This window comes from Tyto alba, unplaced genomic scaffold (genome assembly GCF_018691265.1).
Source record: "Tyto alba isolate M040663 unplaced genomic scaffold, T.alba_DEE_v4.0 Super-Scaffold_8, whole genome shotgun sequence".
NCBI classification, from domain to species: Eukaryota; Metazoa; Chordata; class Aves; order Strigiformes; family Tytonidae; genus Tyto; species Tyto alba.
In genome coordinates this window covers 5,239,910-5,256,687 of record NW_024881329.1, presented here as the reverse complement: position 1 = coordinate 5,256,687, position 16,778 = coordinate 5,239,910, and the positions used below count along the sequence as shown (strand labels likewise).

Below are 16,778 nucleotides of genomic sequence, written 5' to 3'. Positions count from 1 at the left end.
ATCAGCTTTGGTTTTTAAAAGATTTTTATGACCTTCATAACTAAAAGAGCAGTTGAAGAATGTGACAAAAATGCATTGTAAAATCCAAAAACCAGGCAGCGAAGATGACTTTGAAACGTGAATTTGTGAAAAAACCCAACTCACGGTCAAGCCAATCTCAAAAGTTCAAAACATCCCTACTTCAGATGTTTTTTATTAAGCAGAAAGCTACCCAGAGTATTTAAGACGGTGTAAGGCACATACACAAAAAAAATATCAGAAGAAAGAAGCTTCAGAGATTATTCACTTACAGTGTGTAACTAAGCTAGGTCACACATTTATTTGTGCACTGACAGAAAAATTTCTCATTGCTCCCCAAAGGAGCTGGATAATGAGTACGCACAAACACGTGGGTGTCAACCTGAGGCTGTACAGCAAGATATTCACTCCTGGAGAGCCACAAGTCCCAAAGCACGATAAGGGCATTCTTCGTGCCAGCTTCCTAAATAAAAACCACCTTTCCCTCCTGTCAAACCTTAAGTTGCAAAATTTCTATTCAATGATATACTTACAAGTTTAGATGTTGAGGTTGTAACATGTACAGAACCCAGAATTATCAGCACAGCTTGCTTAGGTGTTGCTCAGTAGGACAGTAAGACTTAAATTTGTTGCACTTCCAGGTGCCTTCAGCTGCTGTGCTGGCCTTGTGCTTTTACTTCACTGAACATCTCTCTTACATGCTCTAGATGACTCCCTGAAGCCAGACATTTGTCCTTCCTTTTATTTCATTTTATAGCCAACAAACACTTAATCTCCCTTTAGTGAGCAAGGGTGACTATTCTTGTTACTCTTGTTTGCTTCCTTGAAAATTAAGATAAATATGCCTTATATATACTGGATATATTTTTCTTCTACTTTAAAGTAATTGCTCCACTTAAAGACTGTGAGTAAACAAATATGATAAAATCTAATTTGTTTTCTAAATGCCTAGTATCCGTCCAGTAGACCCTCTGACAAAGGATTGCATGCAATCTGCACTGCAGCTCCTGCTCCCCATCCTCCATAATTTTCTAAAATCAGGTGGAACAACTTTTCCTTTTCACCAATACCTGAAAGCAGATCCTCTGTTCTCATTCTGCTTCAAGTGAAATTCTTTCTTGGTAGCATTTGCTGGTTGTTTGCTAGTTTCCTATGACAATTATCTCCTCTAACTGCCAGACAGTTCCAGCTTGATGGTTTTAGCTGTCACCAGAGGTTAATATTGCATGCTTGCCTCTTACCCATCTTTGTAGGGTTCTTGACGCAGCAGAATTATCCCTGTAGATGTGATATGGTGTCTCACAGGAAACGTAATGACATTTAGTACACAAGAGCTCAACTCCAGACAAACTATAAGCTGACACCATGGCAATAGGTAAAGTTCAATTAAAAATTTTACAAGAACTGTGAGCTTTTTATACAGAAAAATATCAGCTTTTAACTCCACAGCCTAAGCAGCTCTGTATCTGGCAACAGCAGGAAACCACACTGTAAACAATATGACAAGCACTGCATTATTACCTGTTTATATACTAAATGATATAAATTAAGACAGACACACATACACCAAGATTAATTATATTTTAAAATTGCATCTGAGGGGAAGGAAAGTGATTGCAACTATTATTAGCTATAATGCAGTATTAAAAAAAAAAAAAAAAAAATCAGGTCTCATTTTGCTAGGCAGTGCTAAAATACACTAAGAGGCAATTTTTATTCCAGAGGTTTCACAATTTAAATTGACAAGCCACATAGGGAAGGGGAAGATGCACGAAGCATTCTGCAGAGTCCAATTGCCCAAAACATGCATCAAGACAAGGTGGCTGTAAAATCTAGACTTCACTTTAGTCATGGAAGATGCAGTACAGGAGATCGTACCCTAAACTCTGGAGTTTGCTTCTAGGGGGACAATGTGATCCCCTTTTGTGCATCTAATTAGCTTTTCACAGCAAAATATCCTCCCTTTCCTATACCCAGCAGCCTCTGACTTTAGAAAATTTGGTTGATACAAAACTTTTTTTAGCACAATCAGAAGGCTTTTCCAAATACTCAAATTAGCATTTCCTCATTTCTCTCCTCATCACCTTACACCCACAAATTCATAAAATATTTGGCAGCTTGGTTTTCCATTAGCCCTTGGAAAAGAAGCGCAAAGAGATCAGAGGATCAGATGTCGTGAAAGTAACTTGCTGAAAATAACAAAAAAAATCAGACACTTGAAATTCATTTTCAGCTTCCATCCAAGCACCAGAGGAACAATTAGTTTGCCTGGAACATGAAACAGTCCATGGAAAAGAAACACAAAGTGAAAAGACATCTGGACAGCACTGGTAGGTCTCACTGTATCTAAACATGCAGGAAAACCATGATGTCAGATCTGTATCTAGCTACGTAGAAAGCACTCAGACAGGTGCTCAGTTAATGCTATCAGCAAGGCTGCTTTTTTACAATGAATATAACCAAAGCAGTTTATATTTCAAAGAGCTATTTTAAAAGTCAAAGCCACATTAAGAGCTAAATGACATACAAAATAGCTCTTCCAGAGAACAAATTTAGAAGGCTGACATATAACCCCCGCGAAAATGACAACAGTGATGGTTACTCGAAGTCCTGCCAGGTGCCCTTTAATGAGCCGAGAATGCGATTAGTGCTGCAATGCAAAGAGACAGCACACTGCAACACGACTCCATGCTGGTCTGCCAGGAAGCCTTTACAATGGAGACCCTGGCTGCACTGGGATTTTTCATGCATAATAAACAAAGCAGTAGACTGGCAGGCTGAGGCTCCTTGCTGAACACCAGTGCCCTCCACCGTGTATGCTGAAGATTCCTCCAAATACAACAGCAATATGAAAAGTAAGAGAAAAATTTATTATTTTTTTCTTTATGACAGACTGCCAAGACCCCTGGGACCAAATGTCAGACACATGACTCCATCTCCTGCTTAGCAGAGCTGCTGCAAACATCTAAATAATTCCGTCAGCATAACACAGAGACCTGTCCATCAGCCTGCGCAGTCTCTTCTCCCCATTGTGCCCACTCTACCACAGAAGTTTGCCTTGCATAATCTGTTACATTACTTCCTCAATTGATGCTTTAATAATTTAGTTGGAATCATGGAATTCCACTAAAAGTACATGGCCTCATTAATGAAGAGGCAGTGGCTCCCACATAAGACCCTCCAGCTTCCTGATTACAAAATGTGGAAGCAAAGTGTTTGTGATGCCATTAGTATTACCATTTCAGTAGTGATACACTACACGTGTATCACCAGCTCCCTCAGTTTGGGATCACTTTGATCACATTTGTTTTCCAGCTCGTAACTGCTATGTCCTTCCAGCATAAGAACATAAAGTGCAAATTTTAACAAATCATGGAAAAACAATTCTGTTACTGCCCCTCTCACACTACTGCACACTTTAGTTCAGAGCATTTGAAGCATGACCTGCCATTTGAGAGGAGGGATGTTTTATCCTAGCTTCTTCCACAAAAACTATTCTTCCATTAAATTATTACTGTTTACTCTCCAACTAGATGAACTGCAGCTTCAGAGGGATGCCAATGCCCATGTCACGATATTTACAGCAGTGGTTGCACATGAGCCACAGAGAAGACAAGATCTTGAAACAGATCACACGTTTTAAAATACAGCAAACAAAAAAAGGCAACGGGAAGCAAAACTGACCCTTTTCTGGAAGGGCCTATTACTGAGCAGAGAGTTGAGAAGTTATTTTAAAAATGTGGTATGAAAACCGTGTTGCGTTGAACACACTGAAACGGGGCTCAGTGTGATCAGACCGGCACTTGTCTCCTCATTTGTCACTTGTGCTTCCGAGTGCAAAACACGCTCACGACTGGGTGACCAGCTTGGGCATTTTGGATTTGGGTTTTTTGTGTTGTAACATTAATTACACTGCCCACTCTCCACCACCATTACTCACGGGGAAAAAGCAGTGCTACGTAGCTAATCTGGAAAGAAAAAAGTCCAAAGGAGATGGAGACAAGTATCAAGGGAGTAACTGCACAACAGTAGTCACAAGGCCCAGTTTCTTCTTGTGAACACAGCTGCTCCAGCATCACCTGCACTGACAGGGCCCCTGCAGTGCGGGTCACTACGCAGCGGCATCAAAATCGGGATTTGTGGACCATCTCACTGAAGGAGGCTTTAAATCCTCCATGCAAGAAAATAACATAGCTCTGTGCAGAAGTCAAAATTTGCCACACTGACTGTGGAAGTGCAAGGAAAAGCCATTTACACTATTTGAGGTAGCTGCACATCCAAACACTTTTTCCCTTCAAAACACCATACCAGAAAATGTTTACATTAGCAAATGTAAACATCTAAATGTTTACATTCGCATTTGGAGGCTCTTCAAGGCATTCTGTCCTGTGCCCCGTGGTTGCAGCACTGTTAAGGCATGCATATGTTTCACAGCAACTCTACTTTTGCATAGTTAATATTGCTTCATTATTTAAGTTGTAGCACTGCACGAGCTGAATGCGGCATGCTAAGTGTTCTCTTAAAGGATAACTATTCTATTTTTAAAAAAAGGAGGATCGAAGTCTTACTGGGGAGCAGGTAGGAGCCTGACAAGAGCCTTCTCCATAAATATCATTTTTAAATCACATGCTTTGTAGGGTAAGAATCAAACCTCCTTACTTTTCCAGTGTTTAAAACACTATTGACTCCCAAACCTGGAAAAGCTCAACTTTGTCACAGTGATTTAATTCATTACGTATTTCAATCATTCAATGATTCTGTCTCAATATGATGAAGTTCAGTGCTATACAGTGCAGCTATCACGCTCAGGTTGAAAAGCCAGCCTTTGTGGTGCTCAGCAAGTACATACACCATTTTCAGTGGGAAGACTTTTTCAGATACAGGATGTTATAAAACATTTATTAAATAACTATTCTCTTTTTCCAATCAAAAAATAGTCTGGCTCCCATAATAATTAATCCTTGATTGAGGTAAAAAGTACAAGGTTTTTTCTTATTAGGCGAGGATTTTCATTTTCAAGCAAAAGGTCATACAAACATGGTAAATACTACAGTACTTGTAAATTTTAGAATTAGTACCACAGGACAATTCCCAACCAAAACTAAAATGTGTTTTTCACCAAGAGCTAGGAATGAATATATTTATATTTTTTCATGTGCTAATTATTACTTTTAACTTGCTAAGTTTAGAAATGGAGGTATATTTGTAGACATCCCACACCTCCTTTTCCTGTATACCAAACATTTACCGCATGATCAATTGAAAACCAAATTTCTTCCAATTTACCCATGAAAAAGGAGTCAGTGCCATCACAGTGAAGACAACAGCCAAATTTTGCACTGGCTTCAGCAAAAGAAAGCAAGAAAAGAGAATACAAATAACTGAACCATACAAATGGATGCAGACTATGTAAAGTAACATGAAAAAACTAACTGCTCGCTAGTCCTACAAATCAGTTTCTATCATCAGCAAGATGATTGGAACACAACTTCAGCATTTGTGAAATGAATCATAAATCTAGCCTCTCTGTCTTAAAAATGTGCCTATTTACAAGATGATGCAACAAAAAAAGCACACATTTGTGAATTCAACCAGAAATAGTGACCTGAATATTATACTGTTAAAGTCTTGCTTTTTCAGTTTACCTTTCATATTGAACTTGAGTTATTTCAGTCTGAAAGCCAATCATTCCAGAATTTACTAATTAAGAAACTGATTATATAGTTGTCCTGAATAAACTCTGCTTGAATGATAAGTTATTTGAAAATTGTACAATCAAGAAGACATATTTACAGAAATCTGTGTGATATCTTTAAGGAATATAACAGCTGACAGCTTTGAACTAAGAGTGACAAGTGATCACAGAAATCTTACCACAGAATGTTCTAAAAAGTCAACCTTTTAAAAGCACATATAAAATTTAATTTCAGGAATAAAATGTATCACAGTTCTTTAGTTTTAAAAAAAAAATATATAGTAACTTCACATCTCTGTTGTCCTTAAAATCGACTAGCTTCTAGCATCGATAATTTTCCCATTGAATTCAATGAGCGTAGCACACAGCTGAGACAAGCATATGATGTTCTCTACATATGTAAAGTTCTTAGTCTATTATAACTTTCTTCTAGAATGTTTCCCCTACCCCTTTTTCCCAGAGATTTCTGCCTAAAACACAGAAAGCTTAAAAGGACATAAGGAGACAGAAGGTTGTTCAAACTCAATGCTTTGCTTTCATGGACACTGGAGGAATCTGCAAGCCGTACACTTTTACTTCACCAATTCAGCAAGAAACAAAATGTGATTCTTCAGATTGCTCTTCAGTTGACATTCAGGAGCACCAGCCTGACAATTAATACAGGCATGTGACACTGAACAAGTAGGGGGAAGGTAACATCTTTTCTTAAAGCAGGCCATAAATTAAGTAGAACTTAACAAGTTTGCTATAAGGTTTAACTGTAGAAGGATAATTAGAAAATATACCACAGAATATATGGAAATATACTACACAGACAGAACATCACCTCTGTGGCCACTTAATGAAACTGCTAAGACCCCAAGCTTAAGTAAATACCTTAAAAATTAGGACATGGAATGCAGGTTGGATACCAAATAGCTGCTTTCTCCACACCTGTCATACCACACCTAAGAAAAGGCAAGAAAATTCTTCACTTAACATACCAATGCATCAGTCATGGCAACCAAAAATGTCTATGTGGATGGAGTGCTGGACTCAGACTCAAAAGACTGTTTCATTTCCAGCTCTGATTAGCAGAGAATTCCTGTCTTCATCTCTCTCACTCTGTCTATTAATGAGGATAATTATGCTGACCTCGTTTATAAAGCACCTGAAACTCTACATTTCAAAATGTTCTTAAACATGTGAGTATAAATAAGAGCAATCACGTATCAAACTTCAGTTATCAACACATGAAAGCAAGAATCTGACTGTTCCTGGAATCAGTACACGAAATTACGTTTTCCCACCAACATTAGCTTCCTACTACTTCCACCATTATTACAACAGCTGCATGACATTGAGATGCACTAAAGACCCTAAGTACCTATGACAGACATTTTGAAGATTTTCCAAGCTCTGAACAGCAAAAGACCCAGGATTTTTTTTTCTTTGAAAATTTCCGTGTTAAAAAAAGATACTTTTGACCAGCTCCAAGCTTAGATGCTACTCTGAATCTACAGCTTGAATTGTTGCAATGGCTCCAGTCTAAAACAGGTTGTAGCACCTGCAAATGTATTCTGCTGTTACATCCACCAACCCCTCTCTCCTTACAGGGCCTGGTCAACAAGGTCACTTCTTCATCATCACCACTTATGCTACTGGTTTCTCTTCTTTCCTCTGCATCTATATGTTACTTTTCTCCTTTTGGCTGCACACAATGCCCTTAATCACTCAGTATGTTTGATGTGCACTTTTTTCTTTCATCTTGTGCTACTTAAAAATGAAAAAAAGGTGAGAGGATTTGATATAAAATTAAGCTACTTACCAACTACTGCCAGATTATGCTCTGAGCCACATGCAATCTGAAAAAGAAGTATAAATGAATAAAGGAGAGCCCAGTTAACACTAGGAAGACAACCACAATTATGACAGGAAATTAAAAATTAACCTGAAACAAACAACAACAGTTTGTAGGATGCAAAATCAAGGTTGAAGTGCTTTTAAACAAAATTTTATTTGTAATCTCACTTAGGGGTTTAGTGGCAGAGGGGTATGCTTGCTTGTTTCATTGATAAACAAGCATTTTCTTCTCAAAATGCAGTCACCAGTGACATTTCAATCCTTAGGAGCAAGATCGGCCAGAATTCTGCAAAAACATCACACCCTTGACATCATCCACTGGATTCAACAAGACTATTCATGGGCATAGAGCAAACGCAGATTAAGTCTTTGCAAGATCAGAGCCATACAGAGACAGCTGGGAATCAAAAAGGAGATGAAGATCTCCATTTCTCTTATCTATACTTTTTTTCCAGATGATTCCTGAAGAACTGCACAAAGTATACAGGCTCAGTGTGATAAACCTGAAGTGATGTGATCCCTATGGTCATTTGTCTAGAATGAAGAAAAAATACCATAGAACTCAACTGTTCTATTAGCAGCAGGCTGGTTTAATTTTTAAAAGCTGCAGAAAAAAAAGAAGAAAGAAACCAATGCAAACATCTTCTGCCAAGCTCATCAGTGATGGAAATCAATTATGAATTTATTTTCTGAGCAAACTCATAGTCAGTGTATTTTTCTTTCTTCTTTGCAGCGGCTGTGAACATGTCAGATGTTTAAGTCACTTTAGCATATATCACATAGTATCACTCACTAAGCTTTCATAAATTCTTCACAACTGATGGTACCGCAAGCACTGAGAGCAGCCTGCTGCCCTACTGCAAGGGCTTCTCTCTCCCATGGAATTCTTTTGCAATGTCACTACTGGCACAATTGCCTGATGTAATACAGACATCATCTTACACAAGGTTACTTTGCTGAGTGCCCTCAAGTTTTAATTTAAAACAGAAGCAATCCCCTCAGAATCCTGTATCCAGTTCACTGTCTTGCACCTACTTGCACATTACATGTACTACTTGAGCTGGGGAAAATTAATAAGCACATTCTTCTACATCTTAAAAGTACATTTGCTATGATATAATATAAAACAGAAATATATGCTTAATTATATTAAAAAGATAGAAGTACACACCATCAAAATTTCACATGCTTTTCTGTGTGCATAGCTTTATAGCTTTTATGGCCAGAGAAACTGCTACAATCACTTCAATGTCTGCATACCCTAAAACCATGGAAGTTAACAAAACAGTCCTTGTACTCAGCTCACTGTGCTTGAGCATTTACTGGAAAAGATCCCTGAGACTGGGACACAGACTAGCTTGAGCAATTGTGTTACAAATAAACACTGCAAAAACCACTGCTCACAATGTACCCACACCACAACTGTGACATGAAAACATTTAGTTGATGCCATCCTAACACAACAATGGCAAGGAAGACAAAACAGACTCTTTAGGATAGATGTATTTAGCTAAGACATTAAAGCATTTGGGAAAATGAAGAAAGAAAAATAATTGAAGTCACAGCACACTCCATCATGGCCTCATCTTCAGAAAAATCAAGACAAAGCAGCAGGAAAAGCAATGCCTTTGCAAGAGCACTAGCAGGACTGCACCAGGTCTTCTTTTCCACAATATTACAGACAGGTGAAGCTTTAAACCCTGGCTGTTAAAATGCATAAATCATCGCCATATCCCATATCATTATCCTACCACAAGTCAGAGCCCTACATGGGAGCAGGGCTGGTTCCTACTGCCTATTCACTGGCTAATGCTCCCACCAATGCTTCTCGAGCTTAAAGGCTGATGCCATGGAAACAAGATCCACACATGGAAACACACGTGAAAGCATTCTAGCAAAAAAGCAAATTCTGCATCTTCACCAAGTGCTGAAAATTGGAGATACTGAAGCTGCTGCTAATAAAATAAATAAATTTTATCTGAGGTGTGAATGATCCTATCTTGGCTACTTCCCTAGGAAATATGCTAACACAGGCACAGATTCAAAAGCATTGGTACAAAAGAACTGCTCAGGCTGGTGGCTCATACTTACTGCCAGGATCCCCTTCAGAAACACTACATCAAAAAAATAAACTATAAAAAATAAACAAACAAACAAAAAAAAACCCCAACCAAAATAACAACCTCAGACAAACAAGGTGTTGTTTAGAATGTAAAACATCCCCTGACAAGAAACCTTTTCATCCTATATCTGATAGCCTCCAGAGCCTGCAAACCAGATACAAGAACGCTGGTGACCTCAAACAGCTCTGTACTCTATTCATGTAGCTGTTAGTCTGCCCACCGTTCAGAGCCGCCCGCTGGCCAGCTTATCGGGTTGTGAGGGGGCCAGTACGGCGCTGGGTGCAGCCAGACCAGGAATTGCTGCATCACACAGACTGGGCAGCTGTGGGGAGCTGCCCCGCGACAGCCATCACCTTGTGCAGACACACTCGCTGCAGCTCCGCAGCCCGATGGGGTAAAAGCTCCTGCAAAGCAAACGTGACCAGTGCTGCTGCTGCCCTTTCACTCGGGTAAGAGCCGCTGCAGTAGAAGTGCCAGCTTTGCTAACGATGACTGAAACCAAGCAAAGTTGCAAGCTGCTGAAGGCGGTGCCCTGGCTTCACCTTTGATGGCCCAGAGCAAGGACAGGCAGCAGTAGTGTGCTCCGAGGAACAATTCGCCAGATTGAGAGTGCAAGGTTCACCACCTCTGCCTTATTGCAGGGTGTCATCACCTGACAACACAGGCAGACTTGGTAGGAACCCCCAAATAAAACATGCCCTTAGAGGACTCTAAAGTGAGCTTTCTGAAACAGCCGCCTTATCATCCATGCTGTTTGCTACAGGCTACACCATCCACACGCAGGATTCCTGCTGGCCTGCACACCTATGGCTCTGGAGCTCGGAAGGGACCACACCACAGAGGTGAAGCAAAGTTGACACTACTTAATGAGCAGTGCTGCCTTGCAGGTATTTCATAACATCTTTTTTACAATAAGCTTTAAAATGCGACACCCTTTTTCTTCGTGACTCCCCACAACAGGCAACAATCAGACAAAAACGCATAATTTGCGGGTACAAATACAGACCAGCCAGAGAACAGCACTGCTGAACAGATGTTTTATGCTCACATTAGATGGAATAAGCTCTGCAGTTAGTGCAGGTCACTGGGAGAAGCCTAGTATTTACTGCAGCAACTGTAATTTTCTGGCTACTTCTCTTCTGTCCCCACCCCCAACATGCTGCAGAGAAATTAAATTCCAACAGACATCTGCATGCTACCAGTGGATTAATACATTCAGAAGTACTTATAAACACACAATAATGCTTTCTAATTGGGCAATATTTTTACATTCTGTTTTAACTGAAAAAAAATCACTAATCCTAAAGACAAATCAGAGTGACTGCTAGTGAGTGAAGCATTCTGTGAGCCTAAGAAACATGACCCTCTACACGGTAACAAGTCATATTAAACTTTATCCGCTGCTTGGAGGAAAATTTGAGAAGAGTTGTGATCTCTATATAAATGATCTCAAAGCACTTTACAAACACCTGTGAGGCAGGAAAAGAATGCTTAGGGAGGATTTTACTCAGAAATTATTTACCCTATTATCTGTGCCCTTTCAATCACACAGAAACTGTTTAGTTCTCCCCTTAAATTGTATGTTAGCAAGCTGTTTTCTACATAGTAATGGTTTCAGTTCAGATCCATCCAGATTTAACACATGTGATGAGAAGCAGCCAAGGGACCAGCATTTTATTAATCATAGTCAGGACATAAGCTGCATAGATGGTGAGGAAAGACTGTAGCACAGCAACCACCAACTCTGGGCAAAACACCAACATCTTTCTGCAGCCTGCAGATATGCTTATGGCCCAGCTCTAACAAAAAATTAATTGACTGACTATAAAAGCAGTGGGTTACACAAACTACAGAAAGTATTTCACTTAAGATTAAAATATTTTTATAGATTAAAACTACTACATGAAGTATAAAAATAATGTTTAAAATATATTACAAATACATTCCTATATATGTGCATGTGCACGTGTATATATTTAAGAAAATGTTTGCATACATAAATATATGTGTGCATACTAGGAAGAAGAGATTATCTACTCAAGGAGATGAAGGTTCAGAGGAGATGTGAGGGTAAATACAGAGCACCTGCCTCATATCCAGGATAGAGATCTTTCTGAAGAATAACTATCCCACCTTTTGTTCCCTCCACAGTCCTGAGGTAGGAAAGTCTTGTTCTGTCCTTTGTAGACAGTAAGCCAACATATACAGGGTAAGACTCGTGGATATTTAGACATACAATCTCCCACAGATTTCAAAAGGTAATTAAGAGATAAATCACCATTTGTCAACCATCTCTTAAGGGATTTCTGAGCGCTATAACAAAACTAGTGTGACAAAGTGTATAAAAATCCAAGTTTCAGGCTAGTACCTTGACTACAAGGCTATTCTTTCTTTTCTTTCTGTAGTCCCAGGGCTCCAACTGCGCATCCGTTGTGCAACCCATCGGGAAGAAGATCGAGTCAGAACTGCAGGCCAAGTCAGCCTACTGCTGCAGCAGAGGGGAAGGGACAGTATGGGGGGTTGCAAGTCCGAGGCAACGGGAGATGGACTCACAAGGGGGATTGTGGAATGAAAAATCACATGCATCCCAACACAGGGGTGCCTAGCTAGAACAACAAGGGTAAGGGGGAATGGTGCAACAGAAGGGAAACCTTAAGTACTTTTATTCAGAACTTTATCTGTGGCATCTCACACCTTTTGACAGATTTCGCCGTAAGGGAATTGTCAGGGCCAGAGGATGGCAAATTTTATTCCTTCTGGGACCAGAAGTCCTAATGGAAGGGGACGAGGTGACCGAGAGACTGCAGATCAAAGCTTATATAAGACAGGGTAATCTTTTCTCCCAGAGCTGTTCTTCCATGCCCTTGACTAATGTATCATAACAATGATTTGTACTGTTTGACACACTCTGCCCAACTACATTTGTATGCAGAATTCTACTGATGTGAAAAAAATAAAATAAAAGGAAGCTAATTAGCAAAGCTGTCCTGCTTCCAATGATCCTTCACTGGGAACTCTGTGTTCTTCTTCTGCATCATTTGACTCTTGATTGATAAGAAAGCAGCTTGCTAACCTAGTCACATTCCTTGGCGAGCATAAGACTAAGTGCAGTTTAATGCAACACATGTAATCAGCAAACCAGTACAACCTCACCAAGAACAGCACATTAAATCTGTTCCTAGCTGTTGGCTCTACCAGTTGAAAAGTGAGAGGCCCAGTGTCCTGTAGCTCACAAGACACTTTCCATTTTTCATCAATCTAATAATCTGATCCTCTACTTAAGGTCAATTTTTTGTTCTGTGATTGGCCTCTTAGTTTGTATGTAGTTTTACTTTCCACAACAGCAAGAAAATGCACAACAGAATTTCAACTGAAGCCTGTGTACTAAGGTCTGGAAGAAAACATTCCTCCTCAAGACACATCTGACCAAAAGCTAATGTGCCATTTAAGTGGACCTTTGCAAGCATGGAGGAAGAGAGGAAGCATTAAGACACTGGCAGGATGCAGTAAGCTTTCAAAAGAAAGATTTTATAGCGCACTCTAGCTTCCAGAGTTATGATATATGCCCTTCCTGACTGAAACTAATCCCAAGCCTGCCTCATTTGTGGCACAAGACACAAAATGCTTTCTCCCTGTGCAGCATTTCCCTTGCTTCTCCATCCACTGCTTCAGAGTCCTGTCTCCAATCATTCAATATCCTGCCCTGCCACCTTACAGTCACTAAAAAGCCAGCTGGCCAACCTGAAGAGCTTGCCTTTACACCCTCCATGCCGCGACACACACATAAGTCTTTGCACACATTCCGTCTTTCTGACACCAACCATACATGAGAAACCGCTACGCTACCCACCAACTCACTGATCACCACGCTTCCAGGAACAGTTTCTTGTGGCTAACGGGGTGCAGTTGCACTTCTCCTGTTCAGTTGGTGCAGCCTCTGGGTCTCAAGTGCTTGCAGGAGATGGAAAGGGTTGCAATTCCAAAGCAAAAACAAACAAACAAGAAAACAACACAGCCACATATGCACACACACAAAAACACATACTAAAAAACAACTAAGATTTTAACATCAGGTAGGAAGCATGACAACCACATAAAGCTATCATTAAAGAGATCAGGCACAGGGGATGAAAATAAAAGGAGGAAATCAAAGCTAATTGCTGAAGCAGTCAGCATTTCCATGGAAGGTTTACACCACCGCAACCCATGCGCACCCACAAAGTCTACATGCAAGGCAAGTGTGGTCGTATTGAAAAGCTTAGATATGTACTGTTTGTTTCAAACTGAGGATGGATGGATGGATGGATGGATGGATATGTCAAGACCAGGTAAGACCCATGTCCACCACCAAAAAAAAAAAAACACCCTCATCATCAGATGACTCTAGAACAATACAAAAGTTGCTGACATCCCAGTGGGATTAGGTTTTAGCAGAATGACAAGAATGTAGTCAAGACAAGTGTGATAAAAATCTTTACAAGTCAGCAAGGTCAGCTGGCTCTTCTCCATTGCCTGAAGATTTTCCAATTAGTTCTTGTATCCTTCTTCAGGCAGTTCCCTTCCTTCTTTGGGGTTCAGAAAGCATTAGCATCTTTCATTCCAGGAAAATCAAGCATTCTCACTTTCATATCCCTCAGCCTCACTAGTCTGACAAAATATGCCATTTTTGTGATCAAGACCAATTTTTGTTTATCCTTTCATCATTTTTAAAATGAAGTCATGGTCATTCAATGCCAGTTCATTTCTTGTAATAAGATTCCCATTCAATCTTCATTATTTTATGAAAATTAAGACTAAAGTATCCCTTCTGATTGATGAAGAAATCAGTCACATCAGTCCTGACAGTTAATGTGTACGTACTCCCAAACCTATCTCTGCGCAGTGCAAATCTCACAAGGCAAAAATCCTCACTAACATTACAGACATCTCTATCCACATCCAAATATGAACTAGAGGAACAGGGTTTTCAGCAGATTTTTCTCAAAGTTATTTTGATTTAGATGGTTTCATCCACAATTCCCAGCTCCTTACAGTTTCAGTGCCACGCTCTCCTAAGTTAAATGAGAGGCACTGAGATGAAGTTTACAATCTGTTTGGGCTTGCTTTGGGGACTACAACTAGTTTGCTCTTTATTTGAGGCCACAAACACCACTCTGACAGAAGAAATGAAAGAAACCAAGACCACAGAAACAAAAAGTTCCAAAGACTCTTTTTACACTGATCTGACTGTACCATCAACACACACATCCTTACCATCAGATTATTCTGATGTTTTCAGGTCAAGAAATGTAGCTTACAGCAGGCCAAAAAAAAAATGGTATCTGTCTTTTTCTCCTATGCTATTTTATATGCAAGCAGCAAAAAGAAAAATGTTCATTATAGCATATGAATGTCATCATTACCTATCTGAATGTGCTAATTTCTAGTACTGTGAACTTAATGAAATGAATGGTTCTATTAAACAATGATTGCAAGCAAACATTCTGTTGAAGTATATATCATTATCCAACATTTTATAGGCTTGGAATAGAAGTCATGACAGCAAGTATTATTTGGCAACAAAACCTCAAATTCTACTTAAACAACTATTTCCAAGTTCCTTTTGTGGAGGTATAACTGCAGTTTTAAGTTTTTCAGCAGAATCTGGGCTTCACGTCTCTTTCCTTGTGGTAAAACAGTCCATAATTTTTAATCCACTTGGAACATTTTCTGGAATATTCAGTGAAGCTGGAGAGAAACACAGAGCAATCAAATGCACATATCATGGGAACTCAGCTCTTTCTTAACTGTGGTGTTATTTCAAGCAATTTCACTATGATTCTTCTATGTAAAAAAAAAAAAAAAAAAAAAATGCAGAGAACTCAGCACACACAGCCTGCAAGATTACACAATAGCACAAAGCCTTGAACTTTTGTATAACTGAAGGGAAAAACAGCACTTCTTGTGAAGTTCATACCCTCAATCAATTGACTGGCTGGGTGTTCTGTCTGGATACTGTGACACCATCCCTAAAAGACCCTCTTAAGGGAGGTCAGTGCAGGTAGCGTGGCCGTGGCTGGGGCCATACTGCCTCAAGAGAGAAGCCATCACTTGCTTAGACCTGTCCAGCCATACTGCCCAGAGAGAACGGGCCCCACTGATGTGAGGTCTGACTTTGTTGACTCTCTATGACCCTTCTTTCTCTAGCATGTGGGTTTTTTGGAACCTCCTTACAGTATTTTTTTCTTTTACATGCTTTTCACCTATACTATCCTCCATTAAAAATGGCATCAAAAATACCTGGCAGTATTATCAGAATAATATTATCAATTATGTCATTAAGAAATACTACTCTTATTTTAAAGTGCAGAGGCTTTTTTTGCTTCTTCCAGCAAAAATACAAATTTATGAGAGAATTTTGAATGTCTCAGTTCTTCAAAACCCAGCACCAGGATGTGGGAAGACTAATTTTCAGAGAAATTACTAAATGTTCAGAGAAGCTCGCATGCACAATTGGACCAACCCTTCACTGCACTGCTAGCCCTGTTGACCTCAGTGAGCACTGCTGCTTGAACACAACTGCTACTGTACGCTGCTGGCAGTACACAAATACACTGTCACTGAAGACAATAAAACTACTACTTAATCTCCAAAACACTTTATATCCTTTGAAAGAAATGAGCAGGTTACTGGAAGTACAGAACCACTACTGTGTGATGTTGTTTGAAGTGTCCCTCATTGGACCCAATGCCTTTGGGAAATATTATTTAGGGTAACTGTCAGCTGTTCGAGAATGCAAATCTTTGCCTGATTTCCAGCACTACCCTCACTGTCTCTCCCTCTCCCACATATATGCACATAAAAATAAAAATCTTATCAGCTTAATTTGTATTCAAAAACTACTAGCACGTTAAGAACTCCTAAAATACGACAAAATAAACATCAGAGGAAAAAAAAAAAAAAAAACACAAACATTTTTCACACACCAGCTACGTCAACTTGAGGACAGAATTTTCTTGGTTCGTTTACTTTCCAGCAGAGCTGCAGGCATGCAGTTTCCATAAGGGTTAGCCTTGTATAAAAACATAAACCCATGAATTTTGCTGACTGTCTGCTCCTTT

General features: G+C 39.6%; 1 protein-coding gene across 3 annotated transcripts in view; it reads right to left on the bottom strand.

The window, feature by feature from the left end:
* SERGEF (secretion regulating guanine nucleotide exchange factor) overlaps positions 1 to 16,778 on the bottom strand; it is a 152,557-nt gene that overhangs the window by 57,377 nt on the left and 78,402 nt on the right. For all 3 annotated transcript variants that reach the window (XR_006164595.1, XR_006164596.1, XM_042784506.1), the window contains exon 10: positions 7,521 to 7,557. Coding sequence is in view for 1 of the 3 variants with exons in the window: in XM_042784506.1 (XP_042640440.1) it covers positions 7,521 to 7,557 (37 nt within the window). In the remaining 2 variants the exon portion in view is untranslated. The remainder of the gene's footprint in view (positions 1 to 7,520; positions 7,558 to 16,778) is intronic.